Source organism: Carlito syrichta, unplaced genomic scaffold (assembly GCF_000164805.1).
Source record: "Carlito syrichta isolate Samal-C Ts95f unplaced genomic scaffold, Tarsius_syrichta-2.0.1 Scaffold306893, whole genome shotgun sequence".
NCBI lineage: Eukaryota > Metazoa > Chordata > Mammalia > Primates > Tarsiidae > Carlito > Carlito syrichta.
In genome coordinates, this window is record NW_007250989.1 from 30,291 (window position 1) to 45,733 (window position 15,443).

Here is a 15,443-nt window from a genome sequence, read left to right on the forward strand (position 1 = left end):
TTGATTCCCAACCCATTGCTCTCCCCACCGTGCTATGTTCCTTCAGACCATTAGCAGTTGCTAACAGGTAGGAGTTCTATAAATATGTGTGAATTTAATGCACTAAGGCACAGTATATTATTTGAACTAAAACATTGCAGTTTGCAGGACAACACTGATTCAGTAACCAGTCTTGATGCGAGAACCTAGCTGGAACATCTGTTCACTCAGACACGTGCGCAGACATTCCACCTCTCTCATGAGCACTCACAAGAACATGCATGCAAATACAAATGTGCTTTGGGGGGAGTATAATGGCCAGTGAGTTAGACATTAATAGAAAGATTCTTTTCTCTCACTGCATTTCTCAGTCTGTACCGGTATTATGTGATTTACATTTTCATTTAAAGGTGTATTATTCCAGCATACTAAACAAGTCATCTTAGTGAGGGCAAGGATTTTGTCCCCCTACCAAGATAAATTGTTTCTTGCAGTCTCATCCTCCTGGTGGAACAGAAATTGATTTGTCTGCCAAATGTAAGTGCTTTGTCTAGCCACCTTCTCATTTTCCCCTTGTTCCTTAGCCAGGAATATCAAACAATAGAGTAGGGGTTAAAAATAGCTAACCACGGTTAATAGACTCAAGGAGAAACCTTGAATGGCTATTTTTTTTTTTTAGCTGATGCAGATGGAACAGTTGATGGGGGTTAGAGGAGATGCCTTAATGGTAGTAATTAAAAATGCTCCCCTTGACAAAGGCTTTTGTGAGCATGTTCTGTGTGTGGAAGAAGTGCAGTCTTATAGCATGCCCTGCTGCCATGCTGAGGTGAGAGCAGGGACAGGCTGGAAACTCGTTTCTCCTGCCCCTCCTGAACCCGAATCTCTCTGGGCTGTGGGTCACCCTGGGGTGGCAGAGTGCAATTTACAGCTCTGGTGAGAATGTTGAGGGAGGAACTTAAGTGGACCCCATTTCGCGGTGGTCTTGATGAGATGGTTCTCCACACTGCCTGGCTGACTTTCCTCCCTCTCTTCATCTCGTTACCATGGCTATATAGTCTGAATGACTCTGAAAAAAAAAAAAGAAACGGAGGAAATGAGAATAATTTGCTACTGGCTGCAATGAAGAATCTCTACTTAGGAAAAGGGACAGTGAGAATCAGAGTGTAGACAGAAGCTCCCCAGCAGAGCGGAGTGTGTGTTACATAGATTGTTATGTCTGAACCAGCATACACCCTGCAAGTAGCCTGGGCCCTGGAGGAGCTGTGCAGTCAGGTTTTTAATGGCATCTATTTATTTATTTGAGTCGGAGTCTCAATCTGTTTCCCAGGCTGGAGTGCAGTGATACGGCCACCACAGCTTCGACCTGAGGGGCTTAAGCGATCCTTCTGCCTTAGCCTTCCAAGTAACTGGAACCACAGGTGCGTGCCACCACGCCCAGCTAATTTTTCATGGTTTCTTGTAGAGATGAGGTCTCACCATGTTGCCCAGGCTAGTCTCAAGCCCCTGGGCTCAGGCAGTCCTCTGGCCTCCGCTTCCTGAAGTGCTGGGATTACAGATGTGAGCCACCTTGCAGTCAGGTTTTTAAAAATACTGACTTTGGTGAGGGCAGACCGAGGGGGAGGTATTTCTTTCTTTTAGGTGAATCAGTTGAGTGGGCTCTGAGGCAGAAAAAAAAAAAAAAAAACCAACAACAAAAAACGACTCAATGATGATAGAAGAAGAAAAAATTGCATTTGATACAGCGATGGTTCTTATGGTAGAGCGTGGTTTTAAGCCTGAGAATCTTTCCAACCTAAAATAATTGCAGATTTTCACATCCTAGTTGTATTCTTGGTATCTCTCCATTAAGAAAGCATGTAATAGCTGGGCTCGGTGGCTCAGCCTGTAATCCCACGCCTTTGGGAGGCTGAGGTGAGTGGATGGCCTGAGCCCGTGGGTTTGAGACCTGCCTGGACAGCGAGACCTCATCTCTACAATAAATCAAAAAATCAGCCGGGCGTGGTAGCGCATGCCTGTAATTCTGGCTACTCGGAAGGCTGAGGTGAAAGAATCGCCGGAGCCCCGCAGGTCGAGGCTGCGGTGGCCGGGAGCGGCCACTGCACTCCAGTCTGGGCAACAGTGAGACTCCAACTCAAAAAAAAAAAAGAAAGAAAGCATGTAATGACCACACAAATTAAGTAATCCTGTTAAGTAGATTTGTATGTGGCGATGTTGATTTAGTCTACACCTAGTGTTCACAGTCCTTGTTATAATTCCATGATTTCCTCATAGGTTTGAGGCCTACAGGGGGGTAGGACTCCTCCCCAACTCACCTCTCCATACACAGAAGAGACCATTTCATTGGATTCTGAGATTAAATGTTAAGCCCAAAATGTTTGAGTCTTTGCTCTGGGACAGCTCAGATACCAGTTTTTTTGTCCCCTTGCCTAACCACCCTCTCAGCCCTCAACCCCAGGCAGAAGTGTTGCTCTTGGACATCAGCTTAATGGTGTTTTTATTTAAAAACTAGATGATGGAGCTTTAGGGCTCTTGCACGTGGCTCAGAAATCACAAGGTAGTCTGCAGAAAATTCCAGCCACTCCAACTCAGAATGCACAGAGAACACACCGTTCACACACTCTACCTGCCAGGGTGGTGCAAGGGGTGGAGACAATGGCTAAGACAAGTTTTGGGTTATCACTGAAGAATACATTTCCATATTTATTTCCTCTGCTGTTATGAGTCCTTAGCCAGAAAACTTGCTGCCTGCCTATAGCTGGGTTGGGGGGTGCTCTAGCTTTCTATCTATTGGTGTTGGTGACTTGGTCTAGATAAGATTTAACCTAGCTCACCAGTAGGAATATGTTGAGCCCCAGTGGTGCCAGCCATAGCTCTATGCTGGGCATTTGGGGGGGTGCTTATTTTGAAAGAGGTTCTGTATTTGCTTCCAAGGAGCTCTAGGGGCAAGTAGAATGCAGACACGTGAAGGATGCTTTGCCAGGTTGGGGAGCAAGCTGGTGGGCCCCTGGAGGAAGGGGGCTTAGAACTTTGAGGTCAGGGTGCCCCAGTGGGTTAACGGTAGAGGTTCAGCCGAGCTTTGTTTCCATGCCACTGACCCTGGTGCCACCTTCAGCCACTTTGTCTGTTCCAGGGAAGCTATATGCTGTTGGGGGTTATGATGGGGCTTCCCGCCAGTGCCTGAGCACCGTGGAACAGTACAACCCAGCGACCAATGAGTGGATATACGTGGCGGACATGAGCACCCGCCGCAGTGGCGCAGGTACGGGGGTGCCCCAGGGTGCAGGCTGTGTCTGTCTTGCTCATAAGTGGGTCTCGAGTTCAACAGCATAACATGAAACTTTGCTTTACCTTCATCTTCTTTCCTTTTTATTGTATATGATCCTACTAGCACCTCCGTAGCTAGATACAGTGCTCACAAGTTAACCTTTCCTGGGAATGGATGAGATGTTATTCTCCTCACCAGCCTCCCTTCTGTTTCTATGGAGGGGATGCTGGCAGAAGGGATGCTCACCAGCATCCCTTCTGTTTCACTTTCTTTTGAAAGTGAAGACTTACTATGTGCCAGGCGCTGCCCTAACAAGCACTTTCTATGTCTCAATCTTCACTGCAGCCCTACGTGGTAGATACTAATTCCACTTACAGACTGAGAAAGTAAGTCTACCGGGGTTGAGTATTTGCCCAGGGTCGTGTGATTAATGACAGGCAAAGTCAGGATTCTCCAGACTTAGCTTTTTAAACCCCCAGATTATGAGAGTCTCATTCCTGTAGGACGAGCCTTTAGTTGACAGAACTAAGCTCGCCTGGGGAGTTTCTGTCTTGGGGATCAGCAGCCAAGCTATCAGTGTTCATGTTTGGAGAGCGCTTATGTCCCCCACCCCCGCTCTCCCTCCCTTTAATCCCTCCCCGACATGGAAAGAGAACAACTCCCAAATGGCTTTTCACTTCTGCTTCTTGTGGGGAGACCAGAAGCTCTGTGGTCCTTGGGATTTTTTGGGAAGTGGAGCCACAGTCCCTTCTTCCCTGTTGTGTTGTCCCTTTGTCTTAGAGGTGTCCAGGGAAGGGTCTGAGAGGGTGGGCAGAGGCACTGGATGCTGGCTCTTATTGCCGGTTCCCATGGTGAGTGGCGAGGACCAATCTGGTCCCAGTGGGAAGGCCGCATGGCTTCTGAGAAGGGAAGCCACAACAGGGAATTTTTCCCCACAATGTTATTCCTTTCTCTCTTCATTTTTGTATTTTTGGAGATTGAGTTGCAGTCTCCTTTTATAGTACCAAACACATGACCACTTCCTCAGCATTTCTGAAAAATTATGCCATTTTAATATTTTTCGAGAACCTTTGTGTGCTCACTGGTTACCAAAAAAAAAATCTGTATGATTCTATTTAAGAAGCTTTTGTGTTTGGAGTGCTGTGTGGGGAGAGTTTGTGTCTGCTGAGCCTGACAGGTCGGCCCTTCCTGAAAGCAGAGCAAATGCCTGGAAGTCAGGAAGCCTAGGTTTTAGTGCTGGGTCTGCTCTGATTCGCCACATGACCTTGGGCAAGTCCCTTTTTCTGTGTTTCTGGTTCCCAATTCTTTAGATTTGAAGTGAGTAGCTGTAGTAAATGTTCCCTAAGAACCAGTTAGTTCATTTCACAAATCCTGAGATTGTTTTCCCTTCATAGGTGTCTCTCAGTAATTTTGGTTTCTGAAGTCTTGGTAGAGTCTAATTTGTACTTCCTAGAAATCCTCTATTGTGGTCGGGTTCGATAGCACAGCCTGTAATCCCAGCACTTCGAGACCAGCCCCAGCAACTTGGCAAAACCTTGTTTCTACAATAAATTAAAAAATTAGCTGGGTGTGGAAGCACGTGCCTGTAGTTCTGGCTACTCAGAAGGCTGAGGCAGAAGGATGGCTGGAGCCCAGCAGATCGACACTGGGGGGGGGGGGGAGTCTCAGGCATGCCACTGCCCTCCAGCCTGGGTGACAGAGTGAGACTCCAACTCAAAAAATGAAAAAAAAAGAGAGAGAAATCCTCTATTGTGTGGTGAAGGGTGAGCACTCAGCAGGGGTGGGGAGCACCGCAGGATTATATTCAGATGTGTGCTGCTGAGATATGTAGCTGCTCCTAGGAGCCTCTCATGCAGCAGTGCCATGGGGCAGCCCAGTGTGATGCCCCAGGGATAGCCCTGCCTCAGGCAGTTCAGGCTTGTCGCTGGGGAGGAGTTGCTATAGGGGGCTATAGCTGCTTGGTCTCCCAGTCTACTGAGATGGTTACTGCTGGGTGGACATCACCTGGCCCCTTCCTATCTCTGACCCAGGCAGGAAATCTTGGAGGGTGACACCTCTAACTGCCAGTGTCTCTGGGAGGCACACTGACCTTGGTTTAGGGAATCAAAATCAGGCCTTTTCTCTCAAATTACTGTCAGGGCCTGGGTCCCAGGTCAACTTTCTTCAGCGCTTCACCTTCCTACGATTTGTAGAAGTCTCACTTTTGGAATTGGGATCCTACATACTTGTCGTGGTGGGTGTTTTGGTTGGCTGAAGACTCAGAGATCAGAGATCTTGACCTTCGGTCCCCTGAGGTCCTCTGAGGTACCAGGAACCATGGTGGTTCTAGGTCCAGGACACCTCTGCGTGAACGTTTGTGGATGGGGCTGCCGGAGGGCCGGGGCAGAGTCGCTGGGGCAGTGCCGAGTGCCTGGAAGGCAGCTTGCTTCCCATGCAGGGTCTGGGCAGCACTAGAAGATGGTCAAGGGGAGAAGAGGCCGTCTCTGAGTCCTAGAGGGCACTTGTTCTTGCTGAACTTGGAAGAAGGGAAGGTGAGGCAACTTCAGACCCACTGAATTTCATTAAAACCAAGTCTATTAGAGCCATTGCCGATACAACAGCACCATCTGCTGTTAGTTGTAGGCAACTGCTAGGAACCACTAGCCTGCCAGTGTAATTGGCAGGAGGAATTTTACATATTTTGTCATTCTGCTCGGAGCCTACTACCATGACGCCCAGGGAAGCAGCGAGAACAAGATGAACATGGTCCTTGTCCATGTACAGTTATATTCTACAAATCTGGTTTTGTGTCTGAAACCTGCCTGCACCTGAGGACCTATTTCCGAGTCCTGACCATTGTATCTCTGGGAGAGAGGCCCTGAAGTCCGTCTTTTCATAAAGCTCCCCAGTTGAGTGAGATGCAACCTGCCCTTGGAGTGGAGTAGTCCATGGTTCATGGGAAATAGGAACTACCAATTTAGTCAGTTCCCTCCCTTTACAAATGGGAAACTGAGGCCCAGAAAGGGAAAAGCTCACCAAACAGGGCGCGCTAGAGGGACAGGTCCAGAGCCCAGCTGTCCTAGTTACCAGGTCAGCTGCTCTTTCTAGCTGCTTTGCTGCCTTCCTTCTTTATGGCTTCTGCCTCCTCAATGTGTGTATGAAAGAATTTTAAGAGATTACACAAAAACTGGTAAAAATGCAGTTCCATTGCTCAACTCCAGCTGATCAACACAGTGAGTGATCTAACGCCCACTGCAATCTAGAGAAAAGAAGTAGACAGAAAGAATAGCTTCTGCTTCCAAGACCCGCAGGGAGGTGTCCTTAATAATGGTCTCAGCACACCTGTTATATGGCTAGTTTCATTTTTAACTTTTTTTACTCAACTAATATAAGGCTGGGTAATACAGGTAATACTACATTGTAGGAAAACTAGGCTATGTAGGTAGGTAAATAAGAAAGACGAATGTAATTTACCATTCAGAAATAACTACTTTGATTAATTTCATTCAGTCTTTTTTTCTTTGCTTGGGAACTCCCTCCCTATATATATATGTACGTATATTTTTGTGTGTATATGTATATATACATATATTTATGCTTTTAAAAGTAGAAATGGGATCATATGTGCTTTATATTTCAAAGTTTTGAGGTTGCCCATCTTAAGAGGAGGCAGGCAGGGTGTCATTGTATTTGTTTTACAGATGAGGACACGGAGGTCCAGGGAGACAAAACGACACTCCCCAAGTCACCTTGCTGGTGATGGCTGTCCAGGACGCACCAGGCCTCCTGGCTTCTGGTTCCCTTAGCCAGCCTGAGGCTGGGACACTGTGCTCTGCCTTTCAGGAGTTGGAGTGCTCAGCGGACAGCTGTATGCCACAGGTGGGCATGATGGGCCCTTGGTGAGGAAGAGCGTTGAGGTTTATGACCCTGGAACAAACACCTGGAAGCAGGTGGCTGACATGAACATGTGCCGGCGCAATGCAGGTAATATGACTGCTCTTTCCTTCTCCCCTTTGGGGGCTGTGGGTCTCTTCTCCCTGAAGACACTACCTCTAAATGAGGGGAACAGAGGGAAGAGCCCCAGGGTCTGGAGCTGAGCTTGAACGGTGGGTGTCTATATGCTGGGTAGGCTCTGGGTGAGGGGAAGGGAGAAACTGGGACCTGAAAGGCTAGCCACCGGTTTCCCCACTTCAGAGCAGAGGGTTTCCTTCTCTCCCACTGAAGGACGATGACTTTTACTGCACAAAGGTGGGCACAGACCTAGAAAACTCCTCTGGTTGTTGTCATGCCGTCTGCCCAAGGGCTTTGTTAGGTGACTCTAAGCACTGGACTGCGTGAGTATGGGCCAGACAGTGGTGCTTGGTTCCATCTTCTCTTTGCTGGTGCCTGGCTAGGAGAACTTCTCCCTTCGCCTCTGAAACCAGTCTCCTTCCCTGCAAGAGTAGCCAGACCCTTGATCGATTCTCCAGTGGAACCACTTCCCTATTGCCTCCTTTGTACTTCCTGTCTTTCCTTCCCTGATTCTTTCCTGCAGGAATGATTTGCTGTAGAGTATTTAGGTTTATACCTCCTGGAACCCGGCACCCATGTAAGCTATTTCCTTTTGGAGTCTTACTCTGTGGGTTTTGATCCAGGAAGGTGTTGGCTTAGCCCCACTTCCCAGGCTGGAAAGACAAACAGGTAGCTTTCAGGCAGATTTATTTTCTTTATTCTCAGATTACCTGTTTGCTAAACCCATTTGTGGCTGACTGGTTGGGAGTGTCAAGGCAGGGGAGTTTGTTGATTTACTCCTTGCCTGAGCCTGCTGTGATAGAAATCAGCCATGTGAGCAAGAGATTACAGCACCCTTAAGGCAACTAGTCTGTCTAGCGTCTTAGAATTAAGTTTAGATGTAAATGTGTGTACATATGAAGTTCATCGATAGATATTTCCTTTTTAAATAACAAAAATGGGATCATGCTATAATACCGATTTTTAAAAAAACTCATGTTAAAACTTGCCTTTTGAAAACTCACAGTCTTTCATGAGCATCTTATTGCAACACTAAGTTTATATGATATTATTTTAAATGGCTATATTATCATTTAAATAGCCAGTTTACTATTGGATGTGAGTTATTTCCATTTTTTCTATACTATAATGATTTGGTTATTATAAAGGGTCCTTACAGTCAAATCAGTGCACACATTTAAAATTATTCCTTTAAGATAAAAAGTCAGAAGTAGAATTTCTACCTCAGAGGGAGCACATATGTTGTAGGTACCACCCAGGGAAGTGGCTCATTTTACACTCTCACCAGTGTTTGAGAGCATCTTTACCAATGCTGACAATGACGACAGTTGCTACTTTTTTTTTTTTTTTTTTTAGTATCACCAATCCCTTAATCTAATTTTGAAAAAATACATAGTGTATTGGACTATGGTCTTTTAAAGTCTTGATGGACAATACTTACATTTTCTTACTCTTTAGTTGTCACTATATGAGAGCTTGCCCAAAATACAGCTCACTCTGAGATCCAAGTGGGAGCTGTTGTCCCTGGGGACCATGTGAGAATTTAGACCCTGGTCTTAGAAGGAGATTACAGATACAACCCTTAGCTCCACATGGTGAGAATATAACGTAGGGCTTATCAGGTAAAAACTTTCAGCCGGGCTCGGTGGTTCAGCCTGTAATCCCGCGCCTTTGGGAGGCTGAGGTGAGTGGATTGCCTGAGCCCGCGGGTTCGAGATCCGCCTGGGCAGGCGAGACCTCATCTCTACAATAAAATCAAAAAATTAGCCGGGCATGGTAGCGCGCACCTGTAATTCCGGCTACTCAGAAGGCTGAGGCGGAAGGATCACTGGAGCCCAGCAGGTCGAGGCTGCGGTGGCCGGGAGCGGCCACTGCACTCCAGTCTGGGTGACAGAGTGAGACTCTAACTCAAAAAAAAAAAAAAAAAAAACTTCCAAGCAGAGACGTAGTAGTGTGTGTGTGAAATCCCTTGAATTGCCTCACCCCCTAGTTCAGGCTGGGACAGGAGGTCTGTGTGCACCCTCCTGCAGAGGGATCTGGGCCCCAAGGCTCTACATACTTACAGTATGTGTATATGTGGGGAGCTGGGGCACACATGATTAGTAACGAAAACTTCCTGGTCAGGGAAGTGACTTCTGTCAGTATTTTTGTTCTTCCATTGAGCAAACTCAGACCTGTGCAGCCACATCTCTGCTGTGCCACCACACAGTGAGGAAAGGAACCTCCTAGGCCATCCAGATTTGTCTCTCATCAAGTCTGGTCTCCCAGTGCTCCTGCTAGAAAGTCTCCTGTGGCTTCTGTGTGACTCCCAGGGGTCTGTGCGGTCAACGGGCTCCTGTATGTGGTTGGAGGAGATGATGGATCCTGCAACCTGGCTTCGGTGGAGTACTACAATCCTGTTACTGACAAATGGACGCTGCTGCCAACCAACATGAGCACGGGTCGGAGCTACGCAGGTCAGTGTGTTCCATCCCCACGCCCACCCGAGGCTTCCGACACCCCAGGGGTATGGGTAGGGCGGGGTGGTGGGATGAGGTGCTGTGAGCTTGCCTAACTTGGGTCCGCGTGCCTCCTCCAGGGATGACAGATAATCGTCACATGGCCATCACGCCTTCATTCCGTGTCCACAACAGATACTGATAATTAGCACTTCTTTTCCCCGTGAACCTAAGTGAAGCGTCAGAATTCTTAACACAGTGTTCCAGGGAGCCACTTCCAGCTGGTCTGATTGGCACCTGATTCATTGCCGTTCTGGGTTTATTTTGTGCCAGGCTCCTAGGTGGCATCAGATAGAGATTTTGCTCTTCAGAAATTGAATTGGAAAGATAGGACCTGCCTACACACAACAGAGGACATATAAAAGGATATGCATACTTCTAAATGACATGCCCTGCACAGGCTTTAGGGTGTGACAGACTAGTGAGAACTGGCAGAGTCAGGGGACACTTCCTGGAGGAGATGGATTTGATTAAACTTTGAGGGTAGACCACACTCACACAAAAAGCTGCCTTCCCTGGGTGCCCCCACTCCGTGCTGTGTGGCAGTATGTTAGGAGCAGTGTGTGCATTCACTCTTGTCTTTTCAGAACTCTTAGGCTAAGCAGGACTGTATCTGTCCATTTTGTGGATGATGAAACTGAGGTTTGGGGAGTTTGTGAAACTTGCCAAAGGCCACAGAGCCAATAAGTCAGAGTCCAAACCCAGGTTTGCCATCTAAATCCACATCCTTTGTGCTACCCCAGCTCAGGGTAAACTTCAGAGCAAGGGACAAGGCTGGGGTGGAGGCTTCCCAGGGAGTGTACGTGAGGGTTTTGGTGAGGGGTAGAGGCAGTGATGGCATCAGAGTTGGTGCTGCTGAGGTTGGGGGTCCATGGGGAGGGGGGCAAATATACATCCACGGTATAGCCTAGCCCCTCGTATCTGGCTTGCAGAGACTGGGAAAGTTAGAGTTAAATGTAGTCACTGAGCCCTCATAATGTGCCAAGCACCATGCTGAGTAGTTTGCAATCATTATCTCATTCAACCCCCACCACTACTCCAGTGGTACTCTTCTTACTCCCATTTTGCACTGGGAAGGTCAATCACCCCATCTTGTTAGGGTTTCAGTGCAAAGGAAGGTTGTGCCTTGCAGGCTCCAAGGAATTTGTATGACGTTCTTTCAGGGTTTCTATTGAAATGCACTTCTTACTCTGTTTTGCTTCTTGAGAGTTTTTCTCACCCTGTCACATTTTTCTTGGCTAGATAGAAAATATTTTAGAAGCATTTTTGTCCTAGAATGATTCTGTTCTCATGGTCATTATTAAAACTGGCACCATCCTTTTCTTTTGAAGCTGGAGTGGGAGGAACAGGGTGTTTTCTAGGACGAGGCGGTGAGGGGCTGCCCTCGGCTCCATGTGTGCCTTCAGGAGAGAGGAAGGGTTAAGTGTGGGTGGTTAGAGTTGTGTACATTTGCTGAATATTTCATGTTCCTTTCTTCATCATCTGCCTACTCCAGAGGTAGATGAGAAGGAGACAAGCAAATGTGTAATTTGGTGTTCAAACCTATTGACTGAGTGAGTCTATTGTTTTAAAATCTAAGGAAATATTCCAAGTGCAAAGATTTATGGACAGAGTTGTTTATTAGAGCATTAAGTATCATAGCAAAAACCTGAGGATTACTTAATGTCTGACATGGGGGAATCTAGTTAATAATCTATGAGCTATTTATATAGTAGATATATTTTTAATGTCATAAGAAAATGTTTGTAACAAGTCGGTTAAAAAAGGAGGATGCAGGACAGGCATGGTGGCTCACGCCTGTAATCTCAGCACTTTGGGTAGCCAAGATGGAAGGATTGCTTGAGCCTTGGAATTTGAGACCAGCCTAGGCAACATAGTGAGACCTTGTCTCTACCAATAAATAAATAAATAAATAAATAAATTAGCATGCCATGGTGACACACATCTGTAGTTCCAGCTATTCAGAAGGTTGAGGTAGAAGGATTGCCTGAGCCCAGAAGATCGAGGCTGCGGTGAACCTGGGCAAAAGAGAGATACCTTCACACACACACACACACACACACACACACACACACACACACACACACACGGATGTAGAGTTGAAGCACCATGTGAGCTCAGTCATATAGTCCTGTTTAGAAAGGTTGAATAGCTACTCCTTCTGGAAATGGATATTGGAGTCAGATCTGAATTTGAATCCAAGTCTGTCAGCAGCCCTGGGTCTCTGGACCAGGTATTCTGTCTGACTGAGCCTTTGTGTCTCATTTGTGAAATGAGATTAAAATCAGAACTAGCCTCTTAGGGCTGATGTGAAGATGAAATGCCACAATACATGTAAAGAGCTTAGCGCCATACCTGCTTGGCACCAGACACCATGCAATAAATGACTGTGATTATTATTAGAAGCTGGGACATATTCCAAAGGACAATGGTGATTTTCTTTGTATGGAGGGATTAAAGATTTTTTTTTATATTACCTTGCCTTTCCAAAGTCTCCATAATGAGAATATATTACTTTTATAATCACAGGAGAAAGATTACATAAAAAAGCAACACAAGAGCCTACTTTAGAAAAAAAGCTATCCGGTGAAGAGATGCCTGAGGGATGAGTGGGGCGTTGTGAAGTCACATAGCACTTCAGGTTTGGCTTCAGGTTCTGCCTGCCTCCAAGCTCCTTTATCTGCACCTTTATCCAGGAATCAGTGGGAAATAGATGTCTTAGCAGAACTCTTCCACTGGGATATCTTGGACTTGCTCTTCGCAAGATTCTTTCAATCTCATCTTTAATCAGAATACTTTATAGTTGTGTTATAATGATGCTCCAATAACCACCTTACCCCTAGACACCCTGTAAGTTGGGATTTTGTTCAGCAACAGGTACCAGAAAACCTGGTAGATACTTGCTCAAATAAGGAAGGGGCTGTATTTGTCTCAGGTAGAGAGAAGTCCACGGTTGGCCTGGTGGCTCAGACTGACATTGAAGAACCAGGCTCCTCCCCTCTTTTCTGTCCTACCAGCTTGATCATTAGCTGTGACTGCCCCTGGATCTTGCATGAGTATCCCCAGCAGGGCAAAGGATAAAGCTAACATGGCAGCAGCAGCCAACTTGCATTTACATTTTCATTGGTCAGGACTGGGTCACATGGCACTTTTAGCTGCAAGGTAGTCTGGGAAGCTGAGTTTGTAACTTGTAGGTATCTGTAGTAGAAGACAGCAGGTAGGAAGGATGTTGACTCTGAATCAACCTGTAGTATCTGCCACACAGCCTCAGTCCATTGCATGAAATTTGGGGTCATATATGGATTTACAAGGTGGGGTGCTAAGCATGGTTCAGCTTGATGAAAACAGTAATACACATATACGTGTCTAGAGCATTTAAGTAGAGATCTTAGTACTGGATAGGCCTCTCAGTTAGATGACATTAAATAGTGTGGAAACTGAACCTGAGGAGGGAAAGGGACTTGCCTAAGGCCACAATGCAGGTTGAGGGTGGCAGAGCTAGGGCTGGAATTCGGTTTTTCTTGCTTCTATGAAGCCAATTCACTGTACTTTCCAGTTCATCCCTGTGTCTTCTAAAAGTAAACTTGAATCATTCAGTACTTCCCTTAAAGTGATACAAATTTAGAGCTGCATAGCTGTCTCTGGGCCTCCGGTGTGAATGCTGAGTATTGTTGAGTGGGATGCTAGGGCTAGGAATGGGAATTATTAATGAGTGTTTGAGGAACTGTGCTTGTGGGTTCAAATACCTTGCAGGACTTGGCTGTTGGAGTAGGAAACACCAGCTGCTGGCAGCCTGAGTCCACAGACCCATCAATGTTAGGATAAAAATTGTACCTGTTTCCCTATGACTTAGGGTGTCTTGGATGAATGAACTCAGTGGGACTCTGAATAACTTTGGAGAAACTAAGATGATAACTTTCTCCTCCTTTCATATCAGGTGTTGCTGTGATTCACAAGTCCTTGTGACCCAGACTCCCACTGCCAGGAGTTGGAGGAAGGAGCAGGTACTTCCTGTGACTCAGAACAGTAGGACCAAAATGACTGGATTCAACTCACCGGGAAGGACCTGTGGGGGTGCAAGAACCACCTCCCTTTGATTTGGCAGACTGCTGTGTCCTCGCAGTATGGACACCAGTGACCCGCATCCTGCTTCCCTGAGGTGCCCTGAGCAGTGGGGTTTCTGACAGCCCCAAGCAGCACCTTTGGGTTTTTCTTGGTGTTTCTACAGGAACAAGAAAGAACCTGGGATGTATGTGACGTATGTGTGTGTGTGTGTGTGTGTGTGTGTGTGTGTGTGTGTGTGTGTATGTATGTGTGTGTGTGTAGAACATGATGCTTCACTAAGTTGGGGGGTGAGGGTGTGTGACAGTCTACTGGATTTCTTTACTACTGATCCTTCTGCTGTGCTAAAAATCAAATCACAGAAATGTCTCTTCTGGATTTGTCCCCTGGGCACCCTGAGACTACTAAAGCTGCTGTCTTCTGGAGGTCCAGTTGGACAGGCTGGGAATGTCCAGAAATAACTGGCAAAAGGAGCAGATCTCTGGACATGCCCACTGTGTTACTCAACTACTGTAACTGTCTGCAGAAGCGCTGGGGCATTCTTGAAGCTGCACTGTGTCTCCTGTGTCCTGGACTAGGAAACAAACAGGTTCCCTGTGCTCCTCAGTCAAATGTTCTTCCTTGGGTTCTCCTCCAGGAAGCAGAGGAGAACTGCCCAGTTTTCAGGCCTGGGCCACCGGTTTTTGATTTCATGGATTGAAGGCTTGGGAGATTTTGTGTCTCCTCAGAGAAGCTCTGGGTAACACTGGAGGAAAAAACAAACAAACAAACAAACATGTACAAGAAAGAAACAAAAACAAAAAACCAAATTGGTAAGGATTCAGCCCCTGCCCATAAGGGTCTCAGAGAGGGATCTTACCTCTAGGTTTTTACAGGACAGGACAGTCCCCATTTATACTTATTATCCAGGCTTAATTATTCATTGCACCCCTATTTTACTCTCAAAAGTGTTCTGATTTGGTGGATAAGTAAAAGGCCACCCTCCCTGCAAACCCAAAGATAGGTCTGTCCCTGTGTTAGATAGGGTGGTGTGTGATTCAAATGGCCATTGAATGACTTCAAAGGAATATACTGCTGGAGCTGGGCCTTGGCACTTTGTGATGATAGTCATGTTTGTCTGATGTCCTTGTCTTCTTTTTCGTGTGCTTTTCCCCTACTCCAGGGTCTGTGCCCTCTCCCCAACCCCCAGGACCTCCCCACCCCTACTTTCCCTGTAAGGAAGGAGATAACAGCGGGCCCTGGATTTGAGATCTCTTCTGGGGGAGATTGCATTCTAAAGGAGGAACTTGATGAGAGGTTTGCTAGTTCACAGGTAAACATTATTAATGATAGAACTTAAAGCATCAGGAAGTAGGCATTTGAGGGCTCCTGGAGTCATTCACACTTACAAAACCTTAAATGTGTGCTGTTCCTAAACTAGCAAATTGCTTATGCTGGACTTTCTAGCATAAGGAGGGAATGTCTTTTGTCTGGAGAATAGTCTCATACCTGGGAGGCTGCATTTAACCCTCCCTGATGTCATGGTCAATCTATAGGAAACCAAGGGGCTTTATAAATCCTGATGTTGGACTTCTGATACAGCTGGGCTACTTCAAAGCAGATTCTGCAGGAGATAGTACCCCCTACCCACCCCTGCAGTTAGAAACCAA

At 46.5% G+C, this 15,443-nt stretch overlaps 1 protein-coding gene across 1 annotated transcript in view; it reads left to right on the forward strand.

Moving 5' to 3' along the window:
* Positions 1-13,698, forward strand: part of LOC103265870 (kelch-like protein 3) — a 40,181-nt gene extending 26,483 nt beyond the window's left edge. The window contains exons 5-8 of the mRNA XM_008063520.1: positions 3,110-3,238; positions 7,067-7,207; positions 9,547-9,690; positions 13,670-13,698. Coding sequence (XP_008061711.1) covers positions 3,110-3,238; positions 7,067-7,207; positions 9,547-9,690; positions 13,670-13,698 — 443 coding nt within the window. The remainder of the gene's footprint in view (positions 1-3,109; positions 3,239-7,066; positions 7,208-9,546; positions 9,691-13,669) is intronic.
* Positions 13,699-15,443: the final 1,745 nt, after the last annotated feature.